General features: G+C 40.0%; 1 protein-coding gene across 6 annotated transcripts in view; it reads left to right on the forward strand.

Annotated features, from left to right (window-relative positions):
* The window catches only part of LOC118109663 (protein diaphanous homolog 3), a 153198-nt gene that overhangs the window by 39170 nt on the left and 100617 nt on the right, over positions 1-13411 (forward strand). For all 6 annotated transcript variants that reach the window (XM_035156956.2, XM_035156984.2, XM_035156965.2 and 3 more), the window contains one exon: positions 706-820. In XM_035156956.2, coding sequence (XP_035012847.1) covers positions 706-820 — 115 coding nt within the window. The remainder of the gene's footprint in view (positions 1-705; positions 821-13411) is intronic.

Genomic DNA, 13411 nt, shown 5'->3' on the forward strand with positions numbered 1-13411 from the left:
TGTCTAATGGCACAGCTGTATGAGGCCGCCACATATGGTTCTGATTGGGACAAAGCTGTTCAAAAACTTCTTCAGTTACAAGATTTCAGACTTTCAACTCTTGCTTGCTGGCTCAGCCAACTTTTGAGAAAAGATAACAAGGATATTAAAGTTTAGAGGTCAGAAATCAACTTTTGCCTTTTACAGGAAGACCACAAAACAACCTAGCAGTAGCAATTGCTGGCCAACAAGTTTATCTTTATATTCATTTTTGGGAAATATCAATACCCATTGAAAACCTTGTTAAACCCTATTAGACAAATTGTGATTTGTAAATTTAGGCTAAACAATAAAAATTTGATTGATTGATTTATTCCTTTCGAATTTATTGACCATTTTGATCAAATATATCTACACATCGTTTTCCTTTTCATGTATCACTATTATATCGCAAGGAACTGTGCAACTACTTAACATGAATGGGATTGTAATGTCATTTCATATATTTACTCTAAATGTCAGGTTAACAGTTGTGACATACTGTATATTTACTGACAGTTCATGTAGAATTTTAGTCTTTTGTATCTTTGACACATCTTTGACTCATATCTGATCAGGATGATGCATTTTCTTTGTTCTGACATTTCCATTTGTGGTAACTATACAGGGTGAAATACAGAACCTTGTGTTAACTAAATAAACTAAACTGTGGATGTGTGTTTTCAGATTCGTCCCCAGGAAATGTCAGAGGCCTGTTTCTGGGTGCAGGCTGATGAGAACCAGTATGCTAAACCAGAGTTACTGAGCAGAGTTGCTCTCACTTTTGGTTCCCAAAGAACAGGTCAGCCTCTCACTTTTCCTTCTTGCAGTATTTATCTTTACTCTCACAGATCTTTCAGGATATGTCCAAACACTAATACGCTTTCTCTCTATAAATTATTCTGCACAGAATATTTCTCATCAGCATCTCCTCTTTCCACCTACTTTCTGGTATTATGGCTTAAAATACCAGTTTGGTCAAAATCTGTGTTATTTTTATCAGTACTTTAAAAGTGTGATCACATGATCAATCCATCCATGAATTATCTATAAAAATAAACCTTTAAGCTTGGGGGCTGGGGCAAATCCCTGCTGTGCCTGAGGCTGGCTACACCCTGGACAGGTCGCAAGGACATTGCAGGCCAACATACAGAGACAAACATCCATTCACACTCACATTCACACCTATGGATAATTTAGAGAGTGTTTTGAGATGAATAAATGTAACAGCAATCTACATGTGTTTGGACTGTGGGAGGAAGTCGGTAAAAACGCACATAAACATCGGGAGAACAGGGAAACAGAAAGGTTTAAGCCTTCTATTTGGGAGATGGTAGTGCTAAGATACTTTCTGTGAATGCATGTCATACATTTATATGGATCAATTTGAGTTTTTTCTCTACACAGTGCTTGCTCATTGTGGGAACTATTTTTAAGGTCTTGACCTTCTAAGTTGAGATGATGTTTCTTATGATACAGGGCTATACAAATACAATTGAATCGAATTGAGATAAGCAATATTTCATGTCTGTGACAGATCAGTTAGCATTCAGCTGTCTGTGCTGAATCCGAGTCTCCGTGGGTTGTCGTGCATGTTTTAGATTTCGGTGGGCTGTTCCGACTATTCCTGGTGGTAATGCTGCACGATAAGACACCATACGCTTACATCCTTACACATTAGTATGGTTGGTAAGATCTGGAATATTCATGTACAAGGTTGTTGGAATGATTAAAGATACCGCAGGAGGTAGCATGAGATGTTATCAGTCTTGTCCTCTCCTGTGCGTGGACTATTAGTCCCTTCTCTGATGATTTATTCACGTCTAGTTTTTTCTTTCTTGTCTTGTCACTGACTCAGCTAGCTTACGACAATTTGAATTATTCATCCAGGTGTTATCTACCTGTCACAACTCAATGCTACTCCTCTCAGGGCACAGGAGACACCCCCACACACACACCAGGGCTCCCTTGTTCTCCACCGTCAAGGTGTTGAATAATGGAGGCAGATCTAAATGGCAAACAGGTAGACAGACAGTCAAGCAGGTGTTCTCTGGAGAGGGCAAAGGAAGGATGTCCACCAGCAGACAATTCTACTTCTCTGTTAGGGTACACGCCCCACCTTCTTTTAGACTAATCACCAAACACATTTTCCATCATATGAGGAAGCATGCCAAAGCAGTGCACCTCTGCAGAATGGCGTCTGTCTGTTTTTGTCACTGCTCATGGATAATTCATTTTAGATATGGTGAGAGAGGCTTAAAACATTTGTCTAATTTCAAACCTTTCACATTGTTTAAATCTGTTTACTTAGTTGTTTTCCCCACGACTTCCCTCTGTCCCAGTGGAGGTTGTAGGAACAGCATGACTCGTGGGTTGAGCTGTCGGACCCAGCTGCGGTTGCTGCTGTGTGTCAGTGAATGTACACGTGTACGTATGCGCATGTGGGCTTGTCGTCTTATTAACACAGCCATGTAGCATCATGTTTCATCTCACTTAAGAGCAGCAGCATCTGGATCAGCATTAAACATTAAAAGGGACACAGTATGAAGCTGGATTCACTCAGTTTTTCTGATTAAATATTAATTTACGTCCCTTCAGACCTCCTCATTGTTTTGTGATGTTTGTGCTTCTTGCTGTAGAGGACGCCTGCCATCCTGTACACAAACTGCGAGTGTGGATGGGGACTGAGAACAGTTTGTTTAGAGACCGTCTCTGTATTTTTGGCAGACCTCAAGTTAATCAACTCTTTATAAAAATACAGTTCATTATTCATAGTGTTAAGAGACGGCTGGAACCGGAATTTATATTACTACTTTTGGAGGAATGAAACATATTTATTCAACATTTTATTCACTTTGGTAATATCTTTTATGGCTCCTCTGTTTTTCTGTTCGGCTTGGGAATGGAGTGTGGTTTTTGGCAAAGGGGTCAGTGCCACTTGAACGCATCTCCTCAAATTGCGATGAATGTGCGTTTTTACTGTTTTCGCGACCAGGTCAGAGAGAACTAAAATTAAATGAGACCATACTGAATATTAGTTGATTTTTATGCTTTTCTCTCAAGCCTCTGGTTATTTGCTGTAAACTTAAACAATGAAAATTATTGGAAATGTCCAGTTATGCACTAAACAGTAGAAGATGTCATTGTGTAACGCTTATAATGTAATGTCTTCAGTCTAATCAAGAAACTGCAGAGTAGCATGAAGCACAGGAAGTGTGACAGCCCAGTTTGTATGGTGGCAAAAAGAAATGACCATAAAATTGTTTGCTCTGTGTGTTTTCGTTGATTTGAAATGTCTTCATTTGCATTTCGTTGTTTTATTTTTACCCAAGGATGAAGTTGTTCTCATTCTCTTTGCTTTAAAATTCACAGTAACACACACACACACACACACACACACACACACACACACACACACACACACACACACACACACACACACACACACACACACAATACCTCCACACTTTTCTTTTGACTTTATATTGAAAAAGGCTGCTCCTTAAGTATCACCAATGTAATTTTCTCACGATCAGTTCCTTTCATTGACTTGGACAAAATAACCCATAATTGCTTTGCCTGGCCAGTAGCACAAAGACTTTACATGTCCATAAGAAACTGTCAGATAAAGAAGATCAGGTAATTTCTGTTCTGACATGCTGTTAATGTCAAACATGTTTCTAAGACAGAAAAGCGAGAGAGGTTGTCATGTAATCCAGACTAAGAGCCTTTCATTTCTTTGTTTGTTTTTGAGTTTCGTAGCTACTTACACACACATTCTTGTTTTCCACAGCCGCATTGACCATCAGTTCAGTGCACTGTTAGCCTTGTATGGTGCCAAGCATTGAGGACATTGAGTTGTAAGCTGTCTTGTCATATTTTGACCAGTAGCTGGTGCGTTGACCCTCCTCGGATGTTGTTTCCAATTGTTCTAGTAGAGTGGAGGTTGCCACTTGGCATTGGTGTTGTGTGAAGCCTCTGTCTCCCGTATGTCCTTCCAGGATTGCTCAGTCTCTCAGTGGGTCTGGATGTGCTGTGAGTCTTGGTCGGGCAGTCAAGAGCCATCTCTTATGGATGTCTTGCTTCACATCTTTTCCATCCAGGACCAGTCTCATGTTGGTCTTCTGCGCATCTATAGCTCCCACATGTTTGTACCCTAGGGCTTTCTTATAGAAGCATTCCATCAATTCAGTATATTCAGTACCCCAATGTCACATCACCAGTTCAGGAGGCTTAGCCTTACTGACATTTGAACCTGAATCTGCTGCCACAAAGGCGACTACTGCACCATCCAGCTGAGAAGATGTGTATGTGTGTATACACATAGTGTCTTCTTTCAGCTTTTATTTGATGGTTATTTTTTCTGCTTCCCACAACCATTAGCTTTGGTTTCAGCACTTGAGTGTTGATGAGTCTTTCACATATGTCCCGGGCCAAATTGAAAGTTAATTACTGGCAGAGCCGGTAAAAACTGTAAAAAATTACTTTATTTACTGTCCAAACATGTATGAAAAGACCCAAAATGAACACTAAGCAGATTACTTGATCACTATAACCATATTATTTAAACAGGATTTGTATAGGAACGATTCTTTCCCAAGCTGTTTTGTCAGGAGGCGGAGGCGGCACAAAATTTGATGGAGACAACCGCCTCAAAATTCTGTATGCATGAAAAACCCTGATGGAAACAAAACATTAAAGAAGCAAAAAAAGAAAACCTGTTGCTTTAAAGACACAGTGCCAGAAAGGAACAAAGTGAGACTGCTTGGTACAAACGTGTTTCAAATATGAGTGCCGTGCTCTGTGGACATAATTGGCAAATTAATGCTTAGTAGTGCAAGAAATATTTGAGCAATCTCTGGTGTGATCTTTTCCTAACTATTACAATTTTAATACATTTTTCTACCAAGTAACAAAGAAAGGATATTTGTATGCAGCTCACATTTCACTTAAGATTCAATGAAGAACGAATTAGGTTCAGCAAGATGGATTGTTTTTATTGGGGAAGGCTGTAGTTACATTACTGGCATTTTTTGGACCTTTGCAACAGCTGAGTTTTCCCAAACTACCTTAAGAGATGCCAGTTTATCTCAGAGACTGCACAAGCAACTGCAACACGACTGGTGAGAGTAAATAACCCAGAATTGAATATGCTCATAGTTATACCATACACAATTATGTTGTGTATATATAGAAAATAAATATGAATTTATAGAGGCCAAAATTTAAGCTGCTCGTAATTGTGGAGTCAAATGATCTCATACTTAATCAAGCGTTCTTTGCTCACATGTACAAATACGTCAAGGACCTAAAGTCCCTTCATGTACACAGAAACACATATGCACAAACACAAGTGGGCTTAGCCTGCACGCTGCAGGAGAAAACACTGCAGGAGTGAATCGTCTAATATAGTATAACAAGTCTAATTGTAACCTGCTGCAGTAAATCAATGGCGGTGGTCAGATAGGATGTGCTGTGCTGCAGGATGAAAACATTGTTGATTTGCACACACACACACACACACACACACACACACACACTTTTGACTTTGGATTAAAATGACTTTTTAAAATGTTGCCATAATAAACATAATCATATATTTCCACTGCTGGCAAATTTAGTTTCAATTATTTATTTTTACAGATATTTGTCTAAAGCTTTTAGAGCTGTAGAGGATGATTTTGGAGGTCAAACCATAAATACGAATTAATTATAGCGATGATAATTTTTTTATATATTGTACTATACTATACTATTATATCCATAGAACACCCCCATTTGGTTTATGAATTTCTTTTATCAAGACTTTGTGTAGTGTATTACTAGTGTTTTGCCCATAATTGAGCCACTAATTCAAATAATGAGGTGAATTTTTTTTATTTTTGTTCCTTCCTGATATGCAGTTGATTGATGATGAAATATGATCGAACTACAATATTCAGGTCATAAATCATAAATTCATATTTTCCATTGCCAAAGAGTAATTCTTGATAAAAAAAAAAGACTGTCAGCTTTTTTCGGTCGTACAAGCATCAGGGCTCAGTTGTGGTTTGTTAATCAGTCTGATGGCCCAGTACAAGTTTGGTCCACACTGAATTTGTGTATGCCCACTACATTCATGCTCCTAAGAGGATGGATCGAAATGATTCTGGTGGTGCCTGACTTTTCCTCTTGGGCCACCATGAAATTTGTACGTCTTGTTTGCTATTGGATGGATAATAATATATAAATAAATAGCGTTGACTTTGGTCATTCACTCACCAGCTTGACATTTCAATTCAGAGTGAGCTGTGTGCAAATGTATTGGATGGATTGCCATAAAATGTCATTTAGATCTTAGTGTTTCCTACAGGATGAATCTTACTGAAATTGGTGATCTCCTGATATTTCTTGAGCCACTACCAGGTTGACATGTTTTGTTGAAACATTAGAAGTATTGAGACATTCATGGTTTCTAGAGGATGTATTGTAATAACCATTAAGTTGTAACGCTAGCATGCTATCTAAGCTGATAGCCTGTGTCATACTCAGATAGACAACATCATTGTCAATGTTGTCCAACTTCCAATGAGCATCTGCACAAATAAAGAAGCTTTAATTAGCTGAAACTTTACTCTGGATTTTATTAGGGCCCGAGCACCGAACGGTGGGAGGCCCTATTGAAATTGTAAGGATTATTCTTATTTATTTTTTTGGACGGACAGACGGACAGATTTTTTTTTATTTTATTTTTTTCGTCCGTCTGTCTGTCCTTATTTTTAATTTTTTTGGACAGACGGACGGACGTCTGTCTGTCCGTATTATTTATTTTTTTGGACGGACAGACTAAGTGCTCTAATCTAATCTAATCTCTTGCATGAAACATGAGCACGACAACAACTTTGTGCATTGTGCGTTACCAAACAACACTGAAACTGGAACCTGCACAAAGAATAATCAAATAAATGTAAATTATGCTACACACAATTATTTCTATAATTGATCAGAGTTTTCTCTATTTGTGTGTGTGTGTGTGTGTGTGTGTGTGTGTGTGTGTGTGTGTGTGTGTGTGTGTGTGTGTGTGTGTGTGTGTGTGTGTGTGTGTGTGTGTGTGTGTGTGTGTGTGTGTGTGTGTGTGTGTGTTCCTAGTATAACGGATATGTGTTATAGGGACCTAAATCTACAATGTAATGTGTGTGTGGGTGTGTGAAGGAATTTTGGCTTTACCTACACCTGTGACCTGCACCCATTGGACGATACCAGCTGTCAATCACACAGAATTCATGCCCCAATGCATATGGTGCTTCGATGTCCATTTAACTGTTAATGGAACTGTAAATGACATAATGGACATCAGGCTGACGTGTGAATCGTTTTTCAATAATTTAAATATTTTTTGTTTTTATTTTTTAAGTGAGGATACATACAAGTTTGTGTGGAGGGGGTAGGGAAGTGGAGGAGGGCAGTTGGGATGAGGGGATGGGAGACAGGATTAGGGGCGTGGAAGGATGGGAGAGGTGAAGGGGGTTAACAGGGTGAAGGGAGGTGAGAAGTTGTCTTTCTCTTCTCCTTCTTCGCCTCCTTCTCTCTTTGCTTTTTCTCTCTCTTCTCCTGCTCCTTCTTCTCTTTCAGCTCCTTCTTCAGTCTCTTTTCTTCCTCCTTCTGAGCCTTTCTTTCATCCTTTCTTCTTCTGGCCTTGTCGCTGTCTGACATGAGGGCCAGCTCCTGAAAAGACAGAGATGACACGTGTTTCATTATTTTCACTCTCAATGTCTAAATCTGAAACAAACTCACAATCTAACAAGTTATTGTTCAAATAAAACTGAGCTGATCAGGTCACTTACCTGAAGCTTAATAGTCTTCACAATTAGGAACTTGATATCCTCATCCATCTTCTGAGATTTGATTTGTGAGTCTTCCTGCAAATTGAGCCACTTCTTCTCCGTGGCTTTAACCAGACTCTTCAGCTCCTTGATTTTTTGAAGGCAGGTGTCTTGCTCCACCTGCTCACTCCTGAACTGATCCTCCAGAGTGTTGACTTTAAGGTCCCAGTCAGACTTAAGCTGATGGATCTGAGTCTGCATGGCCGTCAGTTTTTCCGTGAGCTCAACATTCTTTTGCAAGTCCTCCTGCATGTTGAGCCACTTCTTCTCTGTGGTTTCTACCAGACCCTCCAGCTCCTTGATTCTTTGAACGCAGACATCTTTCTCCAACTGCTCACTCCGTAGCTGATTCTCCAAAGCGTTGACTTTGAGGTTGCAGTCAGTCTCGCTCTGGAGGATCTGAGTCTGTGTGGTCTTCAGTTTGGCCATGAGCTCATCATTCTTATCGACCAGCGCGGTCTTTTCACTTTGGAAAATGGCAATTACTTCATCTTTTTCCCTGTCGACATCCTCAACCTTCTGCTTGTACTCACGTAACTCCTCTGTTATCCTCTGAATGACAGCCTGTGGCTCTTCGGGGGGATTGTTTAGGAACTGTATATCTTTGTCCTTCACGATCAACCTCTTGTTCATTTCCCTCAGCTTGGATTCTAGTCCTCTCTGTACCACCTTGGCATTCTTGAATTTACTCTCCAATGACGCAATCCCAGCCTGCATCCGTGTCTTGTCCTTATTCCATTTGCTGTTCTTGCTGTTCATCAGCACCTTAAGAGCTTTGTTCTCCAGCGACAGCTTCATATTCTTTAACTCTGAGACTTCCAGTTGTTGCAGGAGGCCTTCCATTGTTTTCTCTGAGTTTGGCTCTGTGTTGCTGTGGAGCAGTTGTCTTGTAGACTTATGATTCTCTCAGCTGTTGACTGATCGAGTTTTCGTTGTGGTCTTGGTGTCGGACTTGTAGAGCAGTCTTGATCTTTTGTTCTGTTGCACTCTTTGATCCAACTGATAAGTGTCTTTTCAGTTGTCAGTTAAGTAGCCTGCTGATTAAAGTTGGCTTTAATGTCTTTGATCTCACTATTCAACAACAAAGGAGTCTGTGTTTTACTGTGTTGCTGTTGCCTTTGTTGCTTGGACGGACGGACAGACGTCTGTCTGTCTGTCTGTCTGTCTGTCCGTATTTTTAAAAAAAATTTGACGGACAGACGGACAGATTTTTTTTTTTTTCGTCCGTCTGTCTGTCCGTATTTCTTTTTTTTTTTGAACATATCTATATGTCTGTATGTAATGTAAGTGTAAGCCACCTACTGGCAACAGGAAGTAAGCTTTGTTTTACAACTATCATTCGATTTACATGTAATTCTCACCGTGTGATCTGCAATTGATTGCGTGGACCGTAATGCGCAATTAGTAGACAAGGATCGACGTCACGTGACAGACGCAGGAAGTGAAGCGTTTATAACACATGCAAAACACATGCAACAGGGAGCCATGTGCCCGGTCGCCGATCGCTCTCTCCACCAACCGCAACAGGTCCCGAGTTGCGTGTGCTCGGGCCCGTTCAGTGCTACAACGTAGCCCTAGTTTCTAACTATAGTAGCCACACGTTCTTTAAATACACTGGGCAGCTCTGCCGCACAGCTGGCAATGGTCACACTTAGGGTTGCAAAATTCCGGGAATATTCAAAGTTGGAAACTTTCCATGGGAATATACGAGAATATACGGGAATTAACGGGAATTAACGGGAATAAACTGGAAATTGTGTGGGTAATTTATGCTAACTGTATTTACCTTGTCATATACAGACATAAATATAAACATTTTGTTTTGTCATAAGCTGATTTGAGCCCTGAGAGAACTTTGGGCACTTGACTATATGCTTCTGCATCTTTGTGGCATTCTTAACATAGGTCTTTGCACAGTATTTGCAAATGTACACAGCCTTTCCTTCTACATTGGCTGGGGTGAAATGTCTCCACACATGAGATAGTGCACGTGGCATTGTTCTGTAGAATAAGATGAGAAAAAAGCTTGTAAAAAAACACTAATGCAATGCCAGGGATATAAATAGTTAGCTAAACAATTGGAATCGTCTTTAAAAATATTTTACAATTGATGGATAAATGAATAGAAATAGGCTAGATGAACAGATGAACAATCCTCAATCAGCATGCTTATATATTTTCCCCAGTAATATCATCAAAACTTACCTGACTAGTCCTTGGGCTAATGCAGTAGTGTGGCCTCGATAGCCCTGCTGTAGTGTGCAGGATGCTGGGAATTATCTGTGCATGTGATGGAAGAATGCACTGCACATGGAAGAATGCACTGCGCATGTGATGGAGAAATGCACATTGCAGGGTTGAAATTCAACGTGCAGCGTGTGCTGCATTCCATACATCTTTAAAATAGAGTTTTGAATTATGTTTTTATTGCTCAGCGTTTAATTTGCGGTAACATTTTTCTTTCAAAATTCCCAAAATTCCCGAGTTTAACTTCCCATGGAAATTTTCCGCCCTTTTGCAACCCTAGTCACAGAGACACCTGACCACATCATCGCTGTGGTTCCTCAGACTTTTACCTTTTAATCCACAGACACCAGTGCAGTGATGCTTTTCCTCCACACAAAATGAAGTCTTTATTTTAAGTGCTCCCTAACTGGAGGCAAAGACCGGGAGGCCAGCTCCGTCCCTGCTGTTCTTTTGTATCACTTTCTGCTTCTCCTTCCGTCTGCTTTCCAACACAGCTGCTCTTCTGCGAAAGTGAACGCAGGGGGAGAGCTGCTTTGTGGGAGACAAAACGGCTGCAGACTAGTGTCTGTTTGTGTTCGCAAAATAATAAAACTTCCCATCAACTTTTCAAAGCATGGGAAGTAGGTGTTGAGTAAGTGTATTGTGGAAGGAATGTCAAACTCAGCCAGCCCCTGTCTATTGCTCATGTTAGACCATTTGAGGTGAGCCATTTCAAGTTACTGGAAGCAATAGTTATAATCACATTTTTTCTAAAAAGGCAATTAGAGATTTTAAATTCCTGAGGAAATTGGGTGGAGTGGGTTGAACAGAACCACTAGTGCCACTATTGATGGTGCTAACATGCTTTTGCCCGATGTACCATTCAGGTTGTCTCTTAAAGCCACTTATCAAAGGAGCAGATGAAGACTTAAATATTTAAGAGTTTCTTCCAAGGATGCTCACATATCTACTGGTCTAGCGATCAAATCATTTCCCTTTCTGTATAGGAGCCAACCTTCCATCGTATGCACACATACAGTACATCATTCCTCACTCTTCTCTCTACCTTGCCCATGAGGGCCTGGTCACTTCATGTCATTGCAATTCTAGGCACACAGTCCAGTCCAAGTGGCTTCTTGAGATGTTATCATCCTCCCATAGTATACAATTGAAGATTAGATTAGTTTATTTCATACAGATTAAATCTCATATCATCCCTGGAGCAATTCTCCATAAACATAGATAAAGTGACTTGTAAACTTTTACATATACAGCTGTTTAATGCAATATTTATTTATTATTGCTTTTTGCATTTTTCCTCACGGACACATACAAAATGTCTACGAAACAGAAAGTATTGAAAAGAATAATTCTGTCTCTCACACAGTCACACACACATTCTGTGTCCTTATCTACTTTTACTGACAACCAGCTGAATCAGGGGGTGGCACATGTTTATAGGATTGTGATTTGAAACAGGGGTAGGTCCCCTCCAGCTGTTTCCCTGGAGGGCATGTGCTTATTTTTCATTTCACAACAGTAAAAGTATTTGCTGTTATGTGAATTTATTTTTGTATTTCTGAGTTGTGTAGTTATGAATTGTCTTGCAGTCCAGAACAAATTGTGTAACACGCTGTGTACAGCCCCAGGCCTGAGGTTCTTCGCCCCTGCTGAAACATCGTACGTGTAGCATATTGTACAAATGCTTTTATGCAGAGCTCGTAATGTGTTTTTTCCTGATCTTCGCCATTGTCAGTTTGTGAAGCATTGCTTTTTCTCCCATAATTATTTTTTGTAGTGCTGTTAGCAATTGATCGTGTTAGAGAAAAGAAATATTACAATACATTTTTTTTCTATTCACCATTTAGGAAACACTGATCCCGAAGTGATCCTTGTAGTCTGTGTTTGAAACTGTCCACATGTTGGGCTAGAATTGAGTGGGAAATGTTCTCCATATTTTTACAGAACGTTTAAGAAAAGAAGAGATTATCTGCACGCCTACAAACTCTTATTGGATTATATTTGTTGTGATGTTTCGAGCACGAGGCTCTTCCGAGGACTTCCAGGGCTTCTTCTCTGTTATTTTGCAGTGGCTGACTTATTACTGCTGCTGCTTCAGGATCAGGGCAGATGCACATTATGAATCCAGTGTCCTTGTTCCGTGCTGTGTTACCCTGCTGCATGTCCTCCCTCCTCGCTGCCCTGATGAGCTGCGCTCGCTTCATTGTTGCGGAGGCAACGCCACGTTTATCAATGAACATAAACATGAATACAGCAGGTTTTTATAAAGATCAGTTCTACGTGTTGGTTTTTAGAGAAAACCAGAGGAGCAGGAAAGACTGACCTGGGACAAGTGCAGAATCGCCATCTTACATAGAAGTTTTACAACAGTTTCACAGCAGTTATATAAAATATGTTTTACCTTAATCAGCTTGATTAATAGCATTTTTATTTTAATCAAATCATGATTTTTACATTTATAATTTTTTGGCATTCCCTCTATTTACACAATGGATATATTTGAAAGAAAATGTCAGGGACCAATTTTTTGCTCTATGTTTCTCTCACACCTGCAAACATACAGTATGACCTGCTCACACATCTGCTCTGTGCCGCCCTATCCTTGGAGCACTGATTATATAGTTTGGGAAAAGAGGAGGTGCAGGTTGAATATGAACAGTGGATGGGGTTAACTAAAGTTAATCGTCAGATCCATGAGTCAGGGGTTATCTCCTTGTGATTATTAATCACAGATTATAAATTAAGCATAGCTAATGATGGTAGACTGTCTGCCTGTGAACTCTGAGCTTTAATCTGTTCCCTTGACATCTGAGGGCTTTAATTGCAGTCTTTGTGGTTTCTGTCTCACATGATGAGGGTGGAGAGAGAGGAGTCCTTCTCACAGCTGCATCAGGGAACTTCAAAAGCGAGAAGAACCGAGAAAGTGCTATAAACTGCAGCACTATTGTAATCCATTGTAACAAATCCCATTCTGTCCTGATGTAGTGAGTAACAGGGAACTCACTGCAAAAATCAACATTTGTGTGCATGATGTCTCTCATGAATTCAATTTCACAAACTGGACTCGCGTTCTGTTTTATCAAATTATATATTTTTTTTACTTTCTCAAACAAACACAATTGAGAACGTACAGTCTCAGACCTTCCGTTTAATGTTTCAAATCCTGTTCTACACTTCACAAGTGAAATTCACATGCCTTTTTGTCACAGTCCCTGCTGTGAGTGTGGGCCAAAACACATTCATGTATATTTAAAAACGTGAGGGACAGGATTTGGCAAGTCAGT

The sequence above is a fragment of the Hippoglossus stenolepis genome, chromosome 1 (assembly GCF_022539355.2).
Source record: "Hippoglossus stenolepis isolate QCI-W04-F060 chromosome 1, HSTE1.2, whole genome shotgun sequence".
NCBI classification, from domain to species: domain Eukaryota; kingdom Metazoa; phylum Chordata; class Actinopteri; order Pleuronectiformes; family Pleuronectidae; genus Hippoglossus; species Hippoglossus stenolepis.